The sequence below is a fragment of the Canis lupus genome, chromosome 15, assembly GCF_011100685.1.
Source record: "Canis lupus familiaris isolate Mischka breed German Shepherd chromosome 15, alternate assembly UU_Cfam_GSD_1.0, whole genome shotgun sequence".
In the NCBI taxonomy this organism is placed as follows: domain Eukaryota; kingdom Metazoa; phylum Chordata; class Mammalia; order Carnivora; family Canidae; genus Canis; species Canis lupus.
In genome coordinates, this window is record NC_049236.1 from 2,739,878 (window position 1) to 2,759,526 (window position 19,649).

General features: G+C 39.0%; 1 protein-coding gene and 1 non-coding gene across 3 annotated transcripts in view; one reads left to right on the top strand and one right to left on the bottom strand.

Moving 5' to 3' along the window:
- Positions 1-19,649, bottom strand: part of ZMPSTE24 (zinc metallopeptidase STE24) — a 38,644-nt gene continuing 18,995 nt past the window's right edge. The window contains exons 8-11 of one of the 2 annotated variants that reach the window (XM_038557760.1): positions 8,303-8,407; positions 5,338-5,481; positions 3,149-3,251; positions 1,535-1,727 (exon numbers count right to left, since the gene is read on the bottom strand). In XM_038557760.1, coding sequence (XP_038413688.1) covers positions 1,687-1,727; positions 3,149-3,251; positions 5,338-5,481; positions 8,303-8,407 — 393 coding nt within the window. In that variant the 3' untranslated portion in view covers positions 1,535-1,686. Of the gene's footprint in view, positions 1,728-3,148; positions 3,252-5,337; positions 5,482-8,302; positions 8,408-19,649 lie in introns of both variants that reach the window. The other variant, XM_038557759.1, reaches the window with a different exon arrangement.
- On the top strand, positions 7,144-7,250 carry LOC119869439. Its single transcript, XR_005371007.1, has one exon. It is a non-coding gene; the product is annotated as a small nucleolar RNA U13 (small nucleolar RNA).

Sequence of the window (19,649 nt, forward strand, 5' to 3'; positions counted from 1 at the left end):
TTAATCTGCATTGGCAATTTTTAATGTTTCACTTGTGCAGAAATGAAATTTGTATTGAAAGGCACAGAAGGAAGGAAAGGCAGTAATCACAGCGTGAATCCACAGATAAAGGATGCTGGATAAAAGCAAAAGACTGCTCCTCTTTAGCCTTAGGAAAATAAATAATGCAGTACTAAACTAGATCTTTATTTTTGTTATACTTCCATGTAAAGACATTACCCAAATATGAGCTGAGTAAAAGACTTTCTGGCCAGATACCAAAGGTACACAGTTGATTCCACTTTGGAATAAATGCTCAGAAGGGAAACATTACCAGAGGGTGGGAGCTCTAGGCACAAAGTAAGTTCTCGTTCAGAAAATGGACAGAGATCTGAAGCAGTCAAACACACAGCTTTGAAAACCGGAAATCTTTCATGACATCTGTTTTGAAAATAAAAATTAGCTGCACATCAAGAATCGTAATTTTCAAAAATGGAAACCAGGTCTGATTGAGTAGTACTTATGACTTCCTGATAAAAATTACAAAAATAAAAACTGAGACTCTTCTGTCCTTGAAAGAGATATAAAACTATATTTTTTCCTGAAACACCATAAGAGAATCATCGTTTCACCCTTACATCTCTTACCACTTCCTTTCTCCTTCTTTCCACATTCTGCCACTTTAAAAATAGCAAAACCTGTTCAATAGGGCAATTTCTGCTAAGTGAAGGATGCACTATTTACTGAATAAAAGAGTATAGATGAGGAAAAAGCTGAGTGTTCTGAAATATACTAGTTTACCTCTAATGGAGTCGTATCCATCAGGTAGAAAGAAAGGTAAAGATTGATATTTTCCTAAAAACAAAAACAAAACCCAGTGATTTAAAACATTCTAAACATAATTTCAAATTTCAGAGCACTATTAGAGGCTCCTGATCAGTGTGAAGCAAGACGGGCAACAGAGAAATTTGGTAGAACAGTAGAACATATCTCTAACTGCTTTCATTTAAATAACATCAGCCTTACTGATTATTTTCTTCCTTACTTAAAACAATGATTGGCCAGGTTAGGTCACAATAGCATGAAAATAACAACAAATCTCAATTTAGGTATGAGCACAATGATTTGGGACCACTGTCTCTGCCTCACAGAAAGGACTCTGAGGTGGTGTTCCTCTATTAAATATATGCCCCCAAACACATTATATGCAGATTCCATATAAGTGTGTGAATAAAACAAGTTTTGTATTTCTCAAATAATTTTAAAAGATGATGGTAAATTAGATGTGAAAGATAAAACCATGCCTTTAAAAACATTAAGCCTCAAAATGTGTTTTGAGTGGTTTTTAAGAAATGGATTATTAAAATCATTTTTGACATGAGATATTAAATGTATTTAAATCTGGGTTTTCTGTACTTAATAATTTCCCTTTAAAAAAAAAAAGTTTAAAAACATCAAGAGCTGGAACATGCTGTCAGGACAGAAATAATCAGAAATGTCTTGAGTCGCAGACCCTGGGCACATCAGTCTTGTTTTGAGCTTTCCAAAGCTTGAAGCCTCTCCAGTAGTGGAGGGTGAGAATAATGCCACATTGAAAACAGCCAGTCCGAAACAGGGAATCCCAAGTTATCTTTGTTTAGTTTGATTAAAGCAGAATATAAGTCTTTAGCTTTCCCAAGTTTCTTGGCAAATGCATCAGCTTGAAACTCAAATCTGCGGCTTAGGACTGTTAGGCAGAAAGAGAGAACCTGAAAAAGTAAACAGAAGAGTTTTAACCACTGCCCCCCTCTTTGCTGCCACTGCCAGCTGCATGAGCAAGGCCTACAGGGGAAGTTCAGCTCAGGATAAGAAACAGCAGACTCAAAGAAAGACCACTAGTATTTAGGGAACCTAGGTGGGAAATTATAAATTGAGCTTTTTTCCTTCCCCAAGCAAACAGACCAGAAAAAGATATATATCCAAGTCTATATGTTATTCTGACCAAAAAAATACTAATTTTTAAGAATCTGCCATGTGCCAGCCACTGAGGGAGGCACTGTACGTATTCCCCAACAATCCTAACAATTACCATGGTAGTTACTCTTACTGCTGTTTCACAGGTGAGGAAGGTGATGTTCAGAAAGCGGAAATAACTTGGTGGAAGTCACACAGCTAGAAGGTGGTGGCACTGAGAGTCTCGGTGCCTCCACAGATCACGCACACCACCTTCCTCAGGATCAGAGGTTAAGTTGTCATTTCTGCTCAGACTCTTTCTCTTGTTCACTAATTACACATAAGAGGCTACGGCCTCTAATGAAAACCTCAAAATTGAATTTTCTAAAGTGTTCTGAGCTACGGCAGAATTGTCAGAATAAATATCCAGTTACTGATGATGACCATTACAAAGGAGTCCAATTTCATTTGAAAATATACATTTCGGGATCCCTGGGTGGCGCAGCGGTTTAGCGCCTGCCTTTGGCCCGGGGTGCGATCCTGGAGACCCAGGATCGAATCCCACGTCGGGCTCCTGGTGCATGGAGCCTGTTTCTCCCTCTGCCTGTGTCTCTGCCTCTCTCTCTCTGTGTGTGTGACTATCATAAATAAATAAAAATTAAAAAAAAAAAAGAAGATATACATTTCGAGGGGAAAACAATTTCTTTGCACACTGGAGTACTTCAGATTGAATGGCACGAATTCTAGTTCTTACCTTAAAATACTTCAGCATCAAAACAAAAAATAAGTTTTAAAAAGTCTCTCATTTGTACCTCTCACTGTTACTAGCAAATAAGAGAGTTGCAAAATAATTCCTGGGAGTTCCTAATACCTTCTTAGACATATTCAAAGCCATCACCTGAATGAATTCTGCCAGAAATTTCTTTCTACATCTTTAATATACTTTTCAGGATAGAATCATTAAGTGGGGGCGCCTGGGTGGCTCAGTTGGTTAAGCCCCTGCCTTCAGCTCAGGCCATGATCCCAGTGTTCTGGGATACAGTAAGGCTCCCTGCTCAGCGGGGCATCTGCTTCTTCCTCTCCCTCTGCTCCTCCCCCCACTCATGCTCCCTCTCTTTCTAATAAATAAATAAAATCCTTAAAAAAAAAATGGTTAGTCTCTATCAACCTATCTGATTTTAAGTGTTCTTTGAATCTCATATTAAACATAAAAGTAAAAACATAAGCAGATACTAACCTGCACCTGCCTGCTCTGCTGTAGGTTTCCAAACTCTTCTTAAGGGGGAATTTTCCCAACTTTCCGAGGAAAACAGCTCTTTTTTATCATGCCTTCTCAAACACTGACATTAAGCATAAATTTTTTTGTTTAAATATCTAGTCCTTTTGAAACAAATCTTCTAGGTTCTCCAAGATTTTTTAAACAGTTGCTAGTATCTCTGCAGATTAATCACACTTCAAATTACTCTAATACCCCTCATTTATTTAGGTGGTTTTTGAAGTGAACTCAACCACTCAATAAAAGGAAGCAAATAAGCAAAACAAAAACTCTCTGAGCAGCCAAATTAACTGCCACAAAGGAGAACACTATTAAATACTGTGCATGCTTGTACTTAGAATGGGACCCTTCAAATCAGAATCTGGTAACTGCTACTTAATGAGTTTGATGATCTAATTTCCCCATCTAGGGTAGGTTAAGGATGAAAACTAGAAAGGGGGCAGCCTGGGTGACTCAGCAGTTTAGCACTGCCTGCAGCCCAAGGTGTGGTCCTGGAGACCCATTATCGAGTCCCATGTGGGGCTCCCTGCACAGAGCCTACTTCTCCCTCTGCCTGTGTCCCTGCCTCTCTCTCTCTCTCTCTCTCTGTGTTTCTCATGAATAAATAAATAAATAAAATCTTAAAAAAAAAAAAAAAAACTAGAAAGGGATAACGATGTAAGTGAGTCACACTGACTGTAGTAAGCGTTATCAGCTTGACAGGAAAAGACCCCCCAAAAATAGTTAAATAAGTAGGATAACTGCTTAAAAAGCAGTGGAGGTCATTAGTATACATAGCTCACTGTCCTTAAAGGCATGGCTGAACTGCGACAGAAGACAGAAATGGCAAAATCATTAAAAAGTGTTCCCTACGGGCACCTGGTTGGCTCAGTCGGTGGTGCATGAGACTCTTGATCTCAGGGTTGTGAGTTCAAGCCCCATGTTGGGTGTAGAAGTTACTTAAAAATAAAATCTTAAAAACAAAAAGTGTCTCTAATCCATTTAACTAGTAACAAAATGCATAAGGCATTTTAGAAAATACTTTCAGTTAAAAAAAAAAAGAATGTAAAGGTAGTAAATCTCAGTGCTTTGGGAAACTTTCTTAGTTTATATGGACAATGCTATGTAAATATGATCTATTCTTTTCTATTTTTCTTTTCCAACCCTTTCCCCCTTTGTAATGGAGAAACAGGATTCATTTAGTTTATCTTAAAATCTTTACAACCTGGGATCCCTGGGTGGCACAGCGGTTTGGCGCCTGCCTTTGGCCCAGGGTGCGATCCCGGAGACCCGGGATCGAGTCCCACATCGGGCTCCCGGTGCATGGAGCCTGCTTCTCCCTCTGCCTGTGTCTCTGCCTCTCTCTCTCTCTCTCTCTCTGTGACTATCATAAATAAATAAAAATTAAAAAAAAAAAGAAAAGAAAAAAAAAATCTTTACAACCTGTCTCCAGGAAAGAATCTTTCTGTATGGAAACATCTCAAAATCCCCAATATTATTTCTTGGCTTAATTTGACTTAATTTATTAAATATCATGACATGTTGCCATCATCAGATTTGTTAATATACAGTCTCATTAACCCATGCCTTACCACCTGCATGGAGTCCCGCTACTGAGCAATCTGACCTCACTTACCATAACACACCAAAAGGGCCTGAGGTGGGACCCTTAAGGCTATTCTGAAGCGGGTAGTCAGAGAACACAATCAGAGGAACAGTGTCATCATACTGTCTCCCATATTTAGCCATACATATACATACATACATACATACATACATACATACATACATATACTCAACTATCATTGTTTCATTCCCTCACATACACAAGATTTTCAGCCAAGCACTGGGGAATATGTGATCTAGAACATAGCATTCCAATAGTTAATCTCCATCTACCAAGTCTCTGAGGTACAGGTTAGATCAAGGTTTCCATCACTAAAGTCTAGTCCTCTACTCACCCCCCCACCCCCACCCCTGCTGGCAGCATGCAAGCATTTGTTCATTTGGGCTTGGGTTTTTCTGCTACTTTCTTAGACTGGCCAGCAAATGAAAGGATTAAATCATCTACTTGTTAAAAATATAGTTTTATTTCTTTTTTCACTATCCTAAAGGTTCTAGATTTGAAATGCAAGGGCATATGTGAGATAACTTTAACGATTATACATTACCTCATTGTAAGGTGAAAAAATAAACTGGAAGATGATCAATAATCCAATTAGAGTGGGTTGGCTGTTATAAAAACCAAACGCAGCAAAAAGTTCCTTTCGACCAATTAATACAGCAAACAAGAAGAAACACAGGAAAGAATTCATCTAGAAAGAAAGACACAAAATTCCTAAGTTATTACTAAGGTGATTTCACAATGGGATCAGAAGCACCAAAAAACTAGAATCAGACATCATGGTGTGATTCTAACTACGAATAGTTTTAGTGTAATCATAGAAAAAGTTATTTGGGTAATTTTACAGTTTTATCCTAGAAAGAAAAATAAAATTTCCCCAAATGTCTAAACTGTAGGTTTCTATATGGATAGGCAAGTTTAAGTGGAGCCTCCTATGACTGAGAGTCTGAAGTGGCCAATAGCAATGGAGTATTTTCTTTCTGTAAAAAGCTAAAAGGCTAGAATGGATTCTGGCTCTGTTTGCACTAAATTGTAATCAGACACAAGGCCTTCCACTCACCTTGATGTGGAAGCTCCAAAAAAACAAGACTCCCTACTTTTTAGAACCACTGGAGCTGTACTGAGTACTAAGGTCCAAAAAAAAAGTAGATGTACCTTTAACAATAAATGAGGGGAGGGAAATAAAAAAATAAAAAATCTGTACCAAAATATGAGTAAAAGGGGTACTGGGTGGTCAGGATCTTGGAGGCCAGAGGTACCCTATTCAAATGTACTGCTCTAAACCATCTGCCAGATGACTCAAAAGCTACCAGCCTAGAGTTGGGCTCAGCATAAGGTTCGCCAGCTGGCCTGGGTTGAAGCACAACCAGCTCTATCATTTAGTCCTTATAATTCAGTAGATTCAACATGACAAGCTCCAACAGAAAACTTCACTCACAGTGAAGGCCCCTAGAGTTAAAATAAGCTATGCATGCCATTTTTGTCAAGTAACTACTTGCCTTTTGAAAAACAACTTTTAGTTTGCTATTGGGCCCTACCAGAGACTGATTCCTGATTGTGGGACACTACAAACCTGCAATCTGAGCTGCCCTTCCTAAACTGACTGCCATGTTGATCCACCTAGCCAGAAAACTGGTAGGCCCTGAAGCACTCCAAATCAGATATAAGCGGCACATATGCAAGTGGGAATGAAGGATGTCATGAAGGGAGAAGTACATTAAATGAGCAAGTGGATCATACTCCTAGTATGTCAACTCCTGCCACGCTACCACCCCCCTCAATCAACCCTTACTCATGGGGAGCTCCCTATAATCATTTAATTGAGGAGGAAAAATGTGAGCCTGTTTTACAATTAACTTAGTACAACTATGCTGGCACTGGCTCAAAGTAGACTGTTGTGGCATTACAGAACCACTTGGGGCTGTACTTGGAAGACAACAATAAAGGAAATACTCTAAATGAGGGAAACTTTGGGTAGTATATTTCATTGCTCACTCAGCTTGGAAGGACAGAAGGCCTGAGCTAAGAATATACAATCACTGGCAGTGGGCAAATAATGGTTTGGCTGGATGATCAGGGAATTGGAATGAACTTAAGAATGGCTAACAAGATGTGGAAAATAGGGTATGTGGAAAAGCTTCCAAAATTAGCCCAGAGTATAATATTTTAGTCCAATGTGAATGTTCACTAAAAGAGGCCACAGCAAAGGAAGCTGTCAGTAAGGTGAAGATACCTACTCTGCGGATGTTAGCTTCTCTCCCCAGCTATTCTAGGACTTGGTCAAGGGGCTCTTGAACAAAGGCCAAGGTGCCAGGGATGGAGTCAGTGCATTAACCAACAACCCAGATATTCCCCCCACTGGCTTTTGCTGAGCACACAGTCTATTAGCCTATTACGCCATTGTAGGACATGTGCCTCCCTCAAACCTTGTTATGACCTTAGCACATTACCCATCTGACATGAAAACAAAACAAAACAAGACAAAACACCCACTTCAGACTCAGCTAAGGCCACATCTGCTCAGAACCAGTCAACAGAATATAGTGCTATTTCACCTGGAGCCTAACAACTGTGGTAACTGTTGGTTTAGAGAGCTGATTTAGACCCCAGAGGAGGAATGTTAAAGGAATTGTTATTTTCTTGTTTAGTTACTACAGTCCTCTTCAATAGATGTATAATGACTTCTAAATGAGAAAAAAGGTTTAAAAAGAAAGCATTTTGGGATCCCTGGGTGGCGCAGCGGTTTAGTGCCTGCCTTTGGCCCAGGGCGCGATCCTGGAGACCCGGGATCGAATCCCACGTCAGGCTCCCGGTGCATGGAGCTTGCTTCTCCCTCTGCCTGTGTCTCTGCCTCTCTCTCTCTCTCTGTGACTATCATAAATAAATAAAAATTAAAAAAAAAAAAAGAAAGCATTTTAGGGGCGCCTGATTGGCTCAGTCATTAAGCGTCTGCCTTAGGCTCAGGTCATGATCCCAGGGTCCTGGGATTGAGGCCTGCGTTGGGCTTCCCTCCTCTGCAGAGAGTCTGTTTCTCCCTCTGCTCTGTGTGCTCTTGTTCTCTCTCTCTCTCTCTCTCTCTCTCTCTCTCAAATAAAATCTTAAAAAAAGAAAAAAGAAAGCATTTTAATGTCTAGCTTATCAAAGCTCACGCCTTTTGATTTTCACAGTTCCTATAACTGAGGGACACTGGAGCTGACCACAATGGTGGTAATAGCAATAAACACTGTCATGGTACTTACTGATTCCACATACTACTCCAAACTCTACATGTATTAACTCATTTATTCTTACATCAGTCCTAGGGGGTAATATCATTCAACAAGGGATGGAGGCAGAGAGAGCTTAAGGAACTTACCTGAAGCCACATATATTAAGTCAGGGAGCCATGAGGGGAAGCCAGGTAGCCCAGCTACAGTCTGTCTTAGCCTCTCTAACTAGACTACTTCTCCTGCCTGCTGTACTTCTCCTTTGACTACCATGCCATACAAAGAGAACTGTCACTTCCAACTTACCTGGCTGATAATGATATTTTTGACTGTGTGTCCCAACTTCCAGTGCCCCAGTTCATGGCCTAGTACAGCAAGCACCTCCTCATTTTTACATCCTTGTTTCTTATTCTAAATCAAAGAACACATTGAAAATAAATTATTAACAACCTTCAGAAACTTTATGCCTTTTAACTCAGTAAGAGTCCTTCTTAGATTCTAACTAATTTAAGAAAACAATCAGTCTTTTATGCAAAATTTCTCATCTACCTAACAAAATATTCTCTGAAATCATTCCATGGTAGACATTGGGTTAAGCATTGGAGAAAGAATCATGAACAAGACATTCTCTAACTTCATGAAGCTCAGTCTAATTTGGATTAGGAAAAAATATATATATTAAAAATATAAATCTTTATCAATAGAACAATATTTAAATAAATCATGACAAAGCTGTATGACAGCCATATTGTAAACCCATTAGAAATGTTTCCAAAGTTATGCTCTGACATGGGAAAATGGCTTATTAGGTGAAAAAAGCATGATACAAAAGTAAAAGTAATGATTCCGATTATGAAAAAACATGAATGTGTATCATAAAAACACACAAATACAGAAAACAAACCAGATGTATATCAAATGTTAATTAGTTTTCTCTATATGATACAATTATAGTAATGTTTAACCGTCTTCTATTTTTTCTATTTTCCAAATTATCTACAAATAAGCACATATCACTTATGATCCCCCCCAAAACACTATCAATTTCCATTTAAAAAATCGAGACTTGCAAGTTAAGATGGCAAAAAGAACATTCACAATGCACAACTAATGTTACTCCTTCCAAAATCCCCCAAAAAACTACAGTCCAAGGGACTTAAAAAAAAAAAAAAAAAAAAAGATAGAAACCCACTAGGGAAAACAGAAAAGGTGACAATAGTAACATCTGGGAAGCAGGAAAGCAGATGGGCAAATGAACAGGCTTTACAGTAGACTAGAGAAAGCTGACTCACAAGCCAGCAGTGGAGCAAACAGAACAAGCCGGATTTAACACAGTCTTCAAAGGGCTTGGGAACTAACAACACTAGGAACTTTTGGAACTGGGAGAGAAGGGGAAGTCACTAGAGTAAGAAATGGGTAAGAGTGGTTTCGGGAGTAATTAAGGCTCCAGATTCCTTCTCCAACTCTACACCAAAAGGCAACTAACTGCTCCTCCCTCACTGCAGCAGGAGCCTGAACGGTTGTTCTCTCTGGATAGGGCAAAAGAAGAGAACGTTTCAAAGGATGGCTCCACAAAGCAGAGGGTAGAGTACACCAGCAGCAGACTACGTAACCTGGTTAGCTGCTGGGAAAGGATGTTGAATACTGAGGACTCTCTCCTGACCGAGTCCTCCCCATACCCAGCTCCGAGAACACTACCCTCCAGGCAGAAGATCAAAAGAGTACTGCCTGGGAACTCTCACCACTCCAGGAAAGACTGGAGGATACTAACACCAGGTGTTCTCTGGCAAGAAGACCACACGGGGTACAGGGAACCTACAGTGAACACCTCTTATCGATAGGCTCAGAGATTCCAATCAAGTTTTTAGTCCCATTCTCTTGCTAAGGAGTAGACAACCAAGAATTACCAAATACATGAAAGAAGCTGTTAAGATGGAAGACTAGATGCAGGAAAGTAAAGCAGTATGGAAGAAATAGACATTATATAAGGAGAAAATTTTAATTTTTTCCCCTTCAACACATATAAAGACTGGGCCAGGAAAGATGAAAAAATAACCACAGAAATTGCTAATGTTTATTAAACAATAACTACAAACATAGGCCCTCTGTGCTAAATACTTAACTATCTCATTTATACATCATTATCACCATAGGATATATTTTATAATTACCACTTTACAGATGAGAAAATCTAGGCACAGAGAAGTTCACTAATTTTCCTCTGGCCACATAGCCAGAGTCTGGCATTTGAAGCCAAGTAGTCTGATGCCAGAGACCTGTGCTTTCAACTTTTACACAATTATGAATGTAAAAGCTTCATCAATCAAATAAAATAATTTTAGTTAAAACATGTGTAACCCTTTGCATATTATTACAGTACTGCCAAATAATTAAACATAACTGCCAGGTGGTCATATCAATGATGAAATATGTTTACTAAGCCAAATAGAATTGTTTATAAACTTCCCAGATTCAATGTAAATAGTGCCAAGACACAATGAACAATTTAATCTTAATACACACACTCACACATGTGCACATACATATTCATTCACCAATAAAAACACACATACACACCCACCACCAGACACCTTCTTCTGGCAATGTTAATTACTAGATAGTCTAAAAAAATCCCAGACATCTAAAAATGCTTAAGAAGTTATAAATATCCTTTTAGACATACAATTTATAGGGAAAAGCCAAAGGTGCGGAGTTGAAATTGATATCCCTTGCACAAGCTTAGAAAAAAATACAGTGGCAAAATTACCCAATTGTGTCAAGTCTTACCTAAAGTGGAAAAAAAAAGTCTCTGATTAAAATTCAAAATCATTATCTGTATGGTCCAGAAAAATCCCAACCTGACAGGTTAAAGTACTTCTGGTTTGGTAGCACTGGGGACAGATAACAGGAGCAAATGCAAATCCTCTAATTGAGAATTGTACCTTAAACCCAGACCCCTCAGGATTCCTAAAGATTAAAATCAGGGATGCATTATAAGCTCACAATAAAAATTGCCAAAGACTTCAGAAGATGATGGAATAATGAGTAAGAGCAGAAAAAATAAAGAGCATGATTAGCTCCATAAGACTTTAGACAATGGAAATGTTAGATACAAAATATTTTAAAAGCAAGCTTTATACAAAGAAGAGATCTAAGAACACGGAAGGAAGAGGAGACCCCTAGAAACAACTAAACTGATTTGAAAAAGAAACAAATAGAGCTTTAAAAGTAAAACACAATGGCCTACTTAAAGAATAAATATATCTAGAAAAAGAATCAATGAACTGGAACACAGAGAGACAGAAAATATCAAAGGGTGATTATCACTTGTGAAAGGCAGAATGCGATAGTGTAACATTCATCTAGTTGGAATTCCTGAAAGATAGACTGGAGAGAATGGGAGAGAGGCAACACTCAAAGATACCAATGACTAAGATTCTCAAAACTTCAGGAAAGATCTAAGTTATTAGATTTAGGAACAATGCTATATCTCAAGTAAGACTGACATAAAGTCCATACTGTTGAACATAAAAATCAAAAAGAAATCTTAAGAACAACCAGAGAGAACTATAAAGAAATGACAATAAACTGAGAGTAGACTTTTTCATAGGAACAAGGTAAGCTACAACACAATGGAATGGCATCTATTTTTTTTCTTAAATATTTGAGAGAAAGACAGAGCACAAGTAGGGGGAGGGGAAAAGGGAGAAGCAGAGCCCGAGTAGGGAGCCAGATTTGGGACATGGGGCTTGATCCCAGGACTCAGGGATGACGACCTGAGCTGAAGGCAGACACTTAACCGACTAAGCCACCCAGGTACCCCAGAATAGCATCTTTAAAGTGCTAAGAAAAACAGTTAAAAAAAAAAAAAAAAAAGAAAAAGAAAAACAGTTCAATGAGATAATCAGTCTTGAGCTGACATCCAAGAATGAGAATGAAATAAAAACAAAACCCAGAAATTTCCAAAGAAGGTGCTAAAACATATACTTCTGGAAGAAAGTTATGTCTGAAAGGAAGGTGTAAAATGAATAAGGAATGGTAAGCAAAGAAACAGGTAAGTACAGGAATAAATCTAAAATAATGACTGTATAAAATAATAATAATGCTAATTTGGGGGGGTAAAAATTAAACAAAGCTAAAACACAAGGTGAAAGGAGTGATCGGATTAAAGTGTGTATGGTCCCTGGATTGCTCAGCAGTGGAGATACTGTGTTTTAAGATTTTTTTTTTGAGATTTTATTTATTTATGAGAGACACAGGGAGAGAGGCAGAATGTTTTAAGATTTTTTTTTTAACATTTTATTTATTTATGAGAGACACAGGGAGAGAGGTAGAGAGAGACACAGGCAGAGGGAGAAGCAGGCTCCACGCAGGAAGCCTGATGCGGAACTCGATCCCAGGTCCCTAAGATCATGAGGTCCCTGAGCCAGAGGCAAACGCTCAACCACTGGTCCCTGAGCCAGAGGCAAACGCTCAACCACTGAACCACCAAGGCGCCCCATATTTTAAGATTTTAAATTATATGGGCAAGCTTAATTTTTAACAGTGGTCTCTGAGAGAATACTCATACAAGAACCTTCCAAACTGAACAGCAACTCAAATAGAATTTTTTTTAAAGATTATATATTTATTTATTCATGAGAGGCACAGAAAGAGAGAGAGAGAGGTAGAGACATAGGCGGAGGGAGAAGCAGACTCCATGCAGGAAGCCTGATGTGGGACTTGATCCCAGGACTCCAGGATCACACCCTGGGTCAAGGCAGGCGCTAAACCACTGAGCCACCCAGGGATCCCCCTCAAATAGAATTTTTAAAAAGCCCTCCAAAAAAGAAAAGAAAAGAAAAGAAAAGAAAGGAAAGGAAAGGAAAGGAAAGGAAAGGAAAGGAAAGGAAAGGAAAGGAAAGGAAAGGAAAGGAAATGAAAGGAGTACATATATATGTTTGGGGGTACAGTGCATGTATGGAAAGGACAGAAGAAGAGGGCATAAAATAATATGGTAGAAATAATTCCAAATATATCCGTAATCAAAACAGACTTAATAAAAAATTTTTAAAAAGATAGTGACTCTCAATTTGGACTTAAAAACAACCATAATAGGGCACATGGGTGACTTAGTCGGTTAAGCATCTGACTTGGGCTCTAGTCATGATCTTGAGGTCCTAGTATCAAGCCTGCTTGCCACTTTCTCTCTGCCCTGCCTGTGCTTGTGCTTTCTGTCTCTCTCTTTCAAATAAATAAAATTTAAGAAATAGGGATGCCTAGGTGGCTCAGCGGTTGAGCGTCTGCCTTTGGCTCAGGGCGTCTCACATCAGGCTCCCCACAGGAAGTCTGCTGCTCCCTCTGCCTGTGTCTGCCTTTCTCTGTGTGTCTCTCTTCAATAAAGAAAATCTTAAAAAAAAAAAATTTAAGAAATAAATAACAAAACAACCGTAACAACAAAACCTATCTACATACTCTGTATACAGCATTTAAGACAGAGGATGGTAAGGTGGGAAGCAAAAGGATGAATGAGACAGTAGTAGCTGAGGGGTAGCTCAGTGGTTGAGCCTCTGCCTTTGGCTCCGGGCATGATCCCAGGGGCCAGAGGTCGAGTCCCACACTGGGCTCCCCACAGGGATCCTGCTTCTCCCTCTGCCTATGTTTCTGCCTCTCTCTCTAGGTCTCTCATGAATAAATAAATAAAATCTTTAAAAAAGAGAGAAAGAGAGAGAGAGAGAGAGAGATGGTGGTGGCTGGTTGCACATGATGAATATACTAAAAATCACTGAATTGTACACTTAAAAATGGTTGAAATGGTGAGTTTTAGCTCAATAATTATTTAAAAAAGTAAATGGATGACATCTAGCATACATTAACTGAAGAAAATTGGTGTAGCTATATTAAGATCAAACAAAATCAACTTAAGGGCAACTCAAGGGAAACCTGGCTGGCTCAGTTGGAGCATGGGACTCTTTTTTTTTTTTTTTTTTTTTTAGATTTTATTTATTTATTAAGAGACACAGAGAGAGGCAGAGACACAGGCAAAGGGACAAGCAGGCTCCATGCAGGGAGCACGATGTGGGACTCGATCCCAGGACTCCAGGCCCATGCCCTGGGCCAAAGGCAGGCGCTAAACCACTGAGCCATCCAGGGATCCCCAAGCATGGGACTCTTGATCTCAAGGTGGTGAGATGGAGCCCCACGTTGGGCATAGAGATTACTTATCTCTAAGTAATCTTAGAGATTTTTTTTTTTAAGAAAAAAAAAAAAGAGAAAAAAAAAAAGAGAAGATGACTTAACAGCGTTAAAGAAGGTCACTACAGAATGTTCAAAGGTTCAAATTACCAGGAGGATGCATTAATTCTTGAATTTATATGTACCTAATACTATTCCCTTGGAATATATCAATTCTGACAAATCTATCATAATAGAGGATATTAACATACCTCTCTCAATAACTGAAACATCAAGCAAAGTATCAAAGACATACAGAAATCTGAACCAAAGAATAAACAAGCTTGATCCACTGACACACACAGTATCCTGCAACAGTTAGAGAATATATATCCTAGAAAGTGAAGGCTAAGGGTTTTGAAATAAACTGCAGCTACTTAAAAGGATGAAGTACAAAAAAAAAACAAATGAATGTGGAATTGATTTTGTTGTACGCAGGTTAGAAAAATGCAACCTAACGGGAACACAAACAGCCAGATTTATTAGAATCTAGATATTGTACCACTTTTCCCCTCCTTCCCCAATTCCTCTGGGTAGATATGTAAGAAAGAAGATAAAGAGATTTTGCAAGATAGTATTGACATATATATCTCTTTTCCTTTCAAATATTAGAATTCAGGTCAGAGCACATTTGGTAGGGGAAGAAAAGAATGAGAAAACTGACCTAGTTCTTTAAAAGGCAGAGAGACACGTGTGCACCTATTCCTTCAGGGCCATTAAGAAAGAGTAACAATTTAAAGCACCAATTAATAGACATCTATTCTAAGCGGGAAATGAAGAGTAAAGATCCACATATGAAGATATTCACTGCAAGAATATTTTTAACAGCAAGAAACTGGAAACAATCCATGTATGTACTAGGAGAATGATGAAAAAAATGATGGTTTATAAAGATCAGAAATACATTATGGTAAGATATTTATGGTCAGCTGGATTATTCATGTATTCTAACTTTTCTATTGCTTCCAAAATAAGCAAAAATATGGCTGTTGTGTTTAATACTTAGAATAATGGTAACAGAATAATAGTAACAGCCTATGCAGCAGCCACCAAATATATTACACCAACTTAACACACAGTCTGCTACTCTCCACTGCTATAAAGTAACATGATCCTCAGGCTTCTGTTTTCACTAGTTGCCAGCTTCCTGATATGAACTATGAATTCTTTCATAGAACAACCAGCTGTCTACTGAACAGCACAGGCACTGTTGTCTGGCATGTGGCTGGGTTTACAACACTATTTGGAAGCACACAGAGTCACATTCAAAGATTTGGAATGATCAGAGCTTAAATGAGGGTCACTTTCCACACAAAGGAGGCTTGCTTCTTGTGACAGATTCTTGAACAAAACTGGATTTCCTTTACTTCTCACACTCACTTCACATAAAGGAAGAGAGAGAAGTACCACACATCTTTTACTTTTCTATAGCACTTTCTTTTCTTTTTTTTTTTTAATTTTATTTTTATTTATGATAGTCACAGAGAGAGAGAGAGAGAGGCAGAGACATAGGCAGAGGGAGAAGCAGGCTCCACGCACCGGGAGCCCGATGTGGGACTCGATCCCGGGTCTCCAGGATCGCGCCCTGGGCCAAAGGCAGGCGCCAAACCACTGCGCCACCCAGGGATCCCAGCACTTTCTTTTCTTTTTCCAGATTTTATTTATTCATGAAAGACAGAGAGAAAAAGGCAGAGACACAGGCAGAGGGAGAGGCAGGCTCCCTATGGAGAGCCCAATGCAGAAACTTCATCCTAGGACCCCGAGATCACACCCCGAGCTGAAGGTAGACGGTTAACCACTGAGCCACCAAGGCATCCCAGCATGTTCTTTTTCATGGGATTCATCTACTGACTTGTTTGATCCCAACACTACCAAACTGGGCAGGAGGGGAGTATTATCTTCATTTTAGAAATGAAGAAAAGGAAGCTGAGAAATTAAAAATGCCTTTCTTCAGACTGTCTTGTTAGTAAGTAGTAGGTAAACCCTGAACCCAAATCTCTGGAGCCTGTGCCCTATTACTCTTATTAACTGGGAAGACTTACACACAACCTTAGCACTTGCAGGGACATACTTATTACTTTCTTCTGTAAAGGGACAGCTTTTCTATAGTTTTACTTTTCCTTTTAATTAAACTACTTTCAAGACAAGTTGTTCCAAATATTGTTTGTCTCCAGAAGGGTAAAATCCCAGAGTTAATTTTCCTTGACACCTTTTAAAATGTTAATAACTAGTACTGAGCCATGCACCAAAATGTTACTAGTTCTCTCTGAGAGGCAGGATTTCTGATCACTTAGTTTTCTTCTTTAAACTTCTTTAAAAATTAAATGCTTTGGGGAACCTGGGTGGTTCAGTTAGTTGTCTGTTTGGCTCAGATCATGATCCCAGAGAGTCCTGGGACTGAGCCCTGCACTGGGGTCCCTGCTCAACAGGGAGCCTGCTTCTCCCTCTCCTGCTCCTGCTGCTTATGCTCTCTGTCAAATAAATAAAATATTTTTTTAAAATGAAATGCTTCATTTTCTCTACCTCAATCAGATTGACAACCATTTTCATAACCCTCACTGCTTTATATACAGGTGTTCAGTAGCAAGTGAATAAACCTGTTTCCTAAACTTCTGCTGTATATCTGTGTACTCTGTATGATTATTTACTCAATAGCTTTTTTTAAACCAATTCACTTTTAAAAACTTAGGTTTGTCATAAATGGCAATATTCATGAAGTCACTGTATGCTAGTTCTTTGTTCTAATATACCTTAATAAATATAAATATATAGCTATTCAAATTTTTAATTATTTATTTATTGGTATTCCAATTTAAAATACTGATATGCTACCTAAAATAGTAGTATGGCACATGCACTGGAAGGCACTACATTTAATGAGTGTTGAGTCAATCTCTGTTATTTTTTTATTAACTTTTTAATCATAAACAATATAGTGAACATACTGTGTTATATTAGTTTCAGGTGTTCAATACAGTGATTCAACATATCCATACAACACTCAGTACTCATCACAAGCACCCCCCTTAACCCCCATCACCTATTTCCTCCCTGCCCACCGCCCCTCCGGCAACCATCAGTTTGTTCTCTATAGTTAAGAGTCTGTTTCTTAAAAAAAAAAAAAAAAAAAGAGTCTGTTTCTTGGTTTGCCTCTTATTTTTTCCCCCTTGTTTGTTTGTTTTGTTTGTTAAATGCCACATATGAGATCGTATGGTATCTGTCTTCCTCTGTGTTGGCTGAGTCAATCTTTGACTTCCTTCACTTCCCACAATAGCAATCACTGGGTACTTTAAATCATTTTTTACTATGACTCTTGAACATACTGACTTTCAGTCTAGTGCAGACCCTCACTGTCTTGGTTATCTTGATGCAACAGGCCTCTAGAAGTCTCCTTGCCTCCAGTCAGCTTCATCCTATATGCTGCCCCCAAACTGTAATTTTCCTAAAGCAAGCTCTGGCTTCTACCCAAATCAATCTAAATCTTCCAGGCCACTGGAAACAACCATTTGATGTTTTCAGGAAGAAGTTTACAAACTGGCCCCAGCCTACCTTTCTATCCTCACCTTTAAGAATCCACATAATCATTAATCTTAGAATAGCCAGCATGTAGTTTTTTTTTTTGATCTCTATAGCTTTATTCATTCCATAACTTCAATCTGAAAAGCCTAATTCCCCAGTCATAATTCTTAGTTCAAGTATCTTTTTTTTTTAGACATTTATTTAAATGTTTCATTTAAAATGTTTATTTAAATGTTTCATTCATGAAGGACACACAGAAAGAGAGGCAGAAAGAGAGGCAGAAACACATGTAGAGGGAAAAGCAGGCTCCATGCCAGGAGCCCGATGTGGGACTCGATCCTGGGTCTCCAGGATCATGCCCTGGACCAAAGGCAGGCGCTAAACCGCTGAGCCACCCAGCGATCCCCAATGCCTTCTCTTTTAAGAAAACTATTAGAATTCTCAATTTCTTAATTTCTGCAAGTCAAACTATCCCAGCCACTATTCACTGCACTCTACTTTAATTTATGGGCTATGTGTAAACATGGCTAGTCTCCTCTACTATAGGTTCTTCAGGACAAGACTATGTCTAGTGTATCTTCATCATATAATCTATACATAGATGCTAAAATATTTGTAGTTGTCAATGAACTTAAGTGGGCTCTTCAAGAAGTCAGCAAAAATAACTCAAACTCCACTCAACACACTTCTAAAGACTAATCTTTTGTAAGATTTAAGCCAAAGAATACTGTTCTCCTAGATACTAAAGGTCAGTAATTTCATTACTGTTTGAAATCAATAGACCACTATCTAACACCATGATTTGGCTATGATTTTCTCCACCCCCACCCACATCCCCCTCTATGTGGATACCTCTTAAGCAGGCTGACTTGCTGAACGTGCATGATTCCCCAGTGCCATTCCTGGGTTACCCTTTCTGGACTTCAGTATTCCTACTGATGATTTTTTTTAAAGATTTTATTTATTTATTCATGAGAGACACAGAGACAGAGAGGCAGAGACACAGGCAGAGGGAGAAGCAGGCTTCACGTAGGGAGACCAACGTGGGACCTGAGCCACCCAGGCACCTCTGATAAGATGATCTTAGAACCTCTTCCTAGCTTAAAATCCTGACATTTGATCAGACCAAAGTGATTTTTATGCCAATAACCTAACTGGAAGGATAACCCTACTTCAAAAATAAGCAGAATCAAAGCAGTTAGCCCTTTCCCAATGCTACTTAATCCCTTCACAGAATCTTGCTCCATGTACATATTTATAACGGGCTAGGCACATTACTCGGCTATCCTTTTAGGATCAAAATGGATGTTCAAAAGATAATAGTTATTTTCTGGTAGTTAGAATGTATAAAATGGAATATAAGGTATTCCCCCTGTATTATTTTATTTAATCCTTCCAACCCTGGTGCTCAGTCAGTCAAGTGTCTGCCTTCGGCTTGGGTCATGATCCCAGGGTGCTGGGATCAAGCCCTACGTTGGACTCCCTGTTCGGCAGGGAGCCTGCTTCTCCCTCTCCCTCTGCCACTGCCATTTCCCCTTGCTTGTGCTCTCTGGTTCCCTCTCTCTCTCTCTCTCTCTCAAATAAGTAAATAAATAAAATCTTAAAAAAAAAAAAAAAAATCCTCCCAACCCTAAAAGGCAGGCATCTTTAGCCCAGTGTTTCCCAATCAGAAATGATTTTTTTGCCTTGCCCCCCAGGGCTGTCTGGCAATGTCTGGAGATATTTTCAGTTGTAACAGTTGTTAGGGATAGGGGAGGTTGATACTGGCATGTAGTGGGGAAAGGCCAGGGATACTGCTAAACAAGATACCCTCCCACAACAAAAACCTGGCCCCAAATGTCAATAGTGCCAAGTTGAGAAACCCTGCTAGCATCATCTTTTAGTTAAGAAATCTATGATTTAGAGAACTTACTTGCCCAGA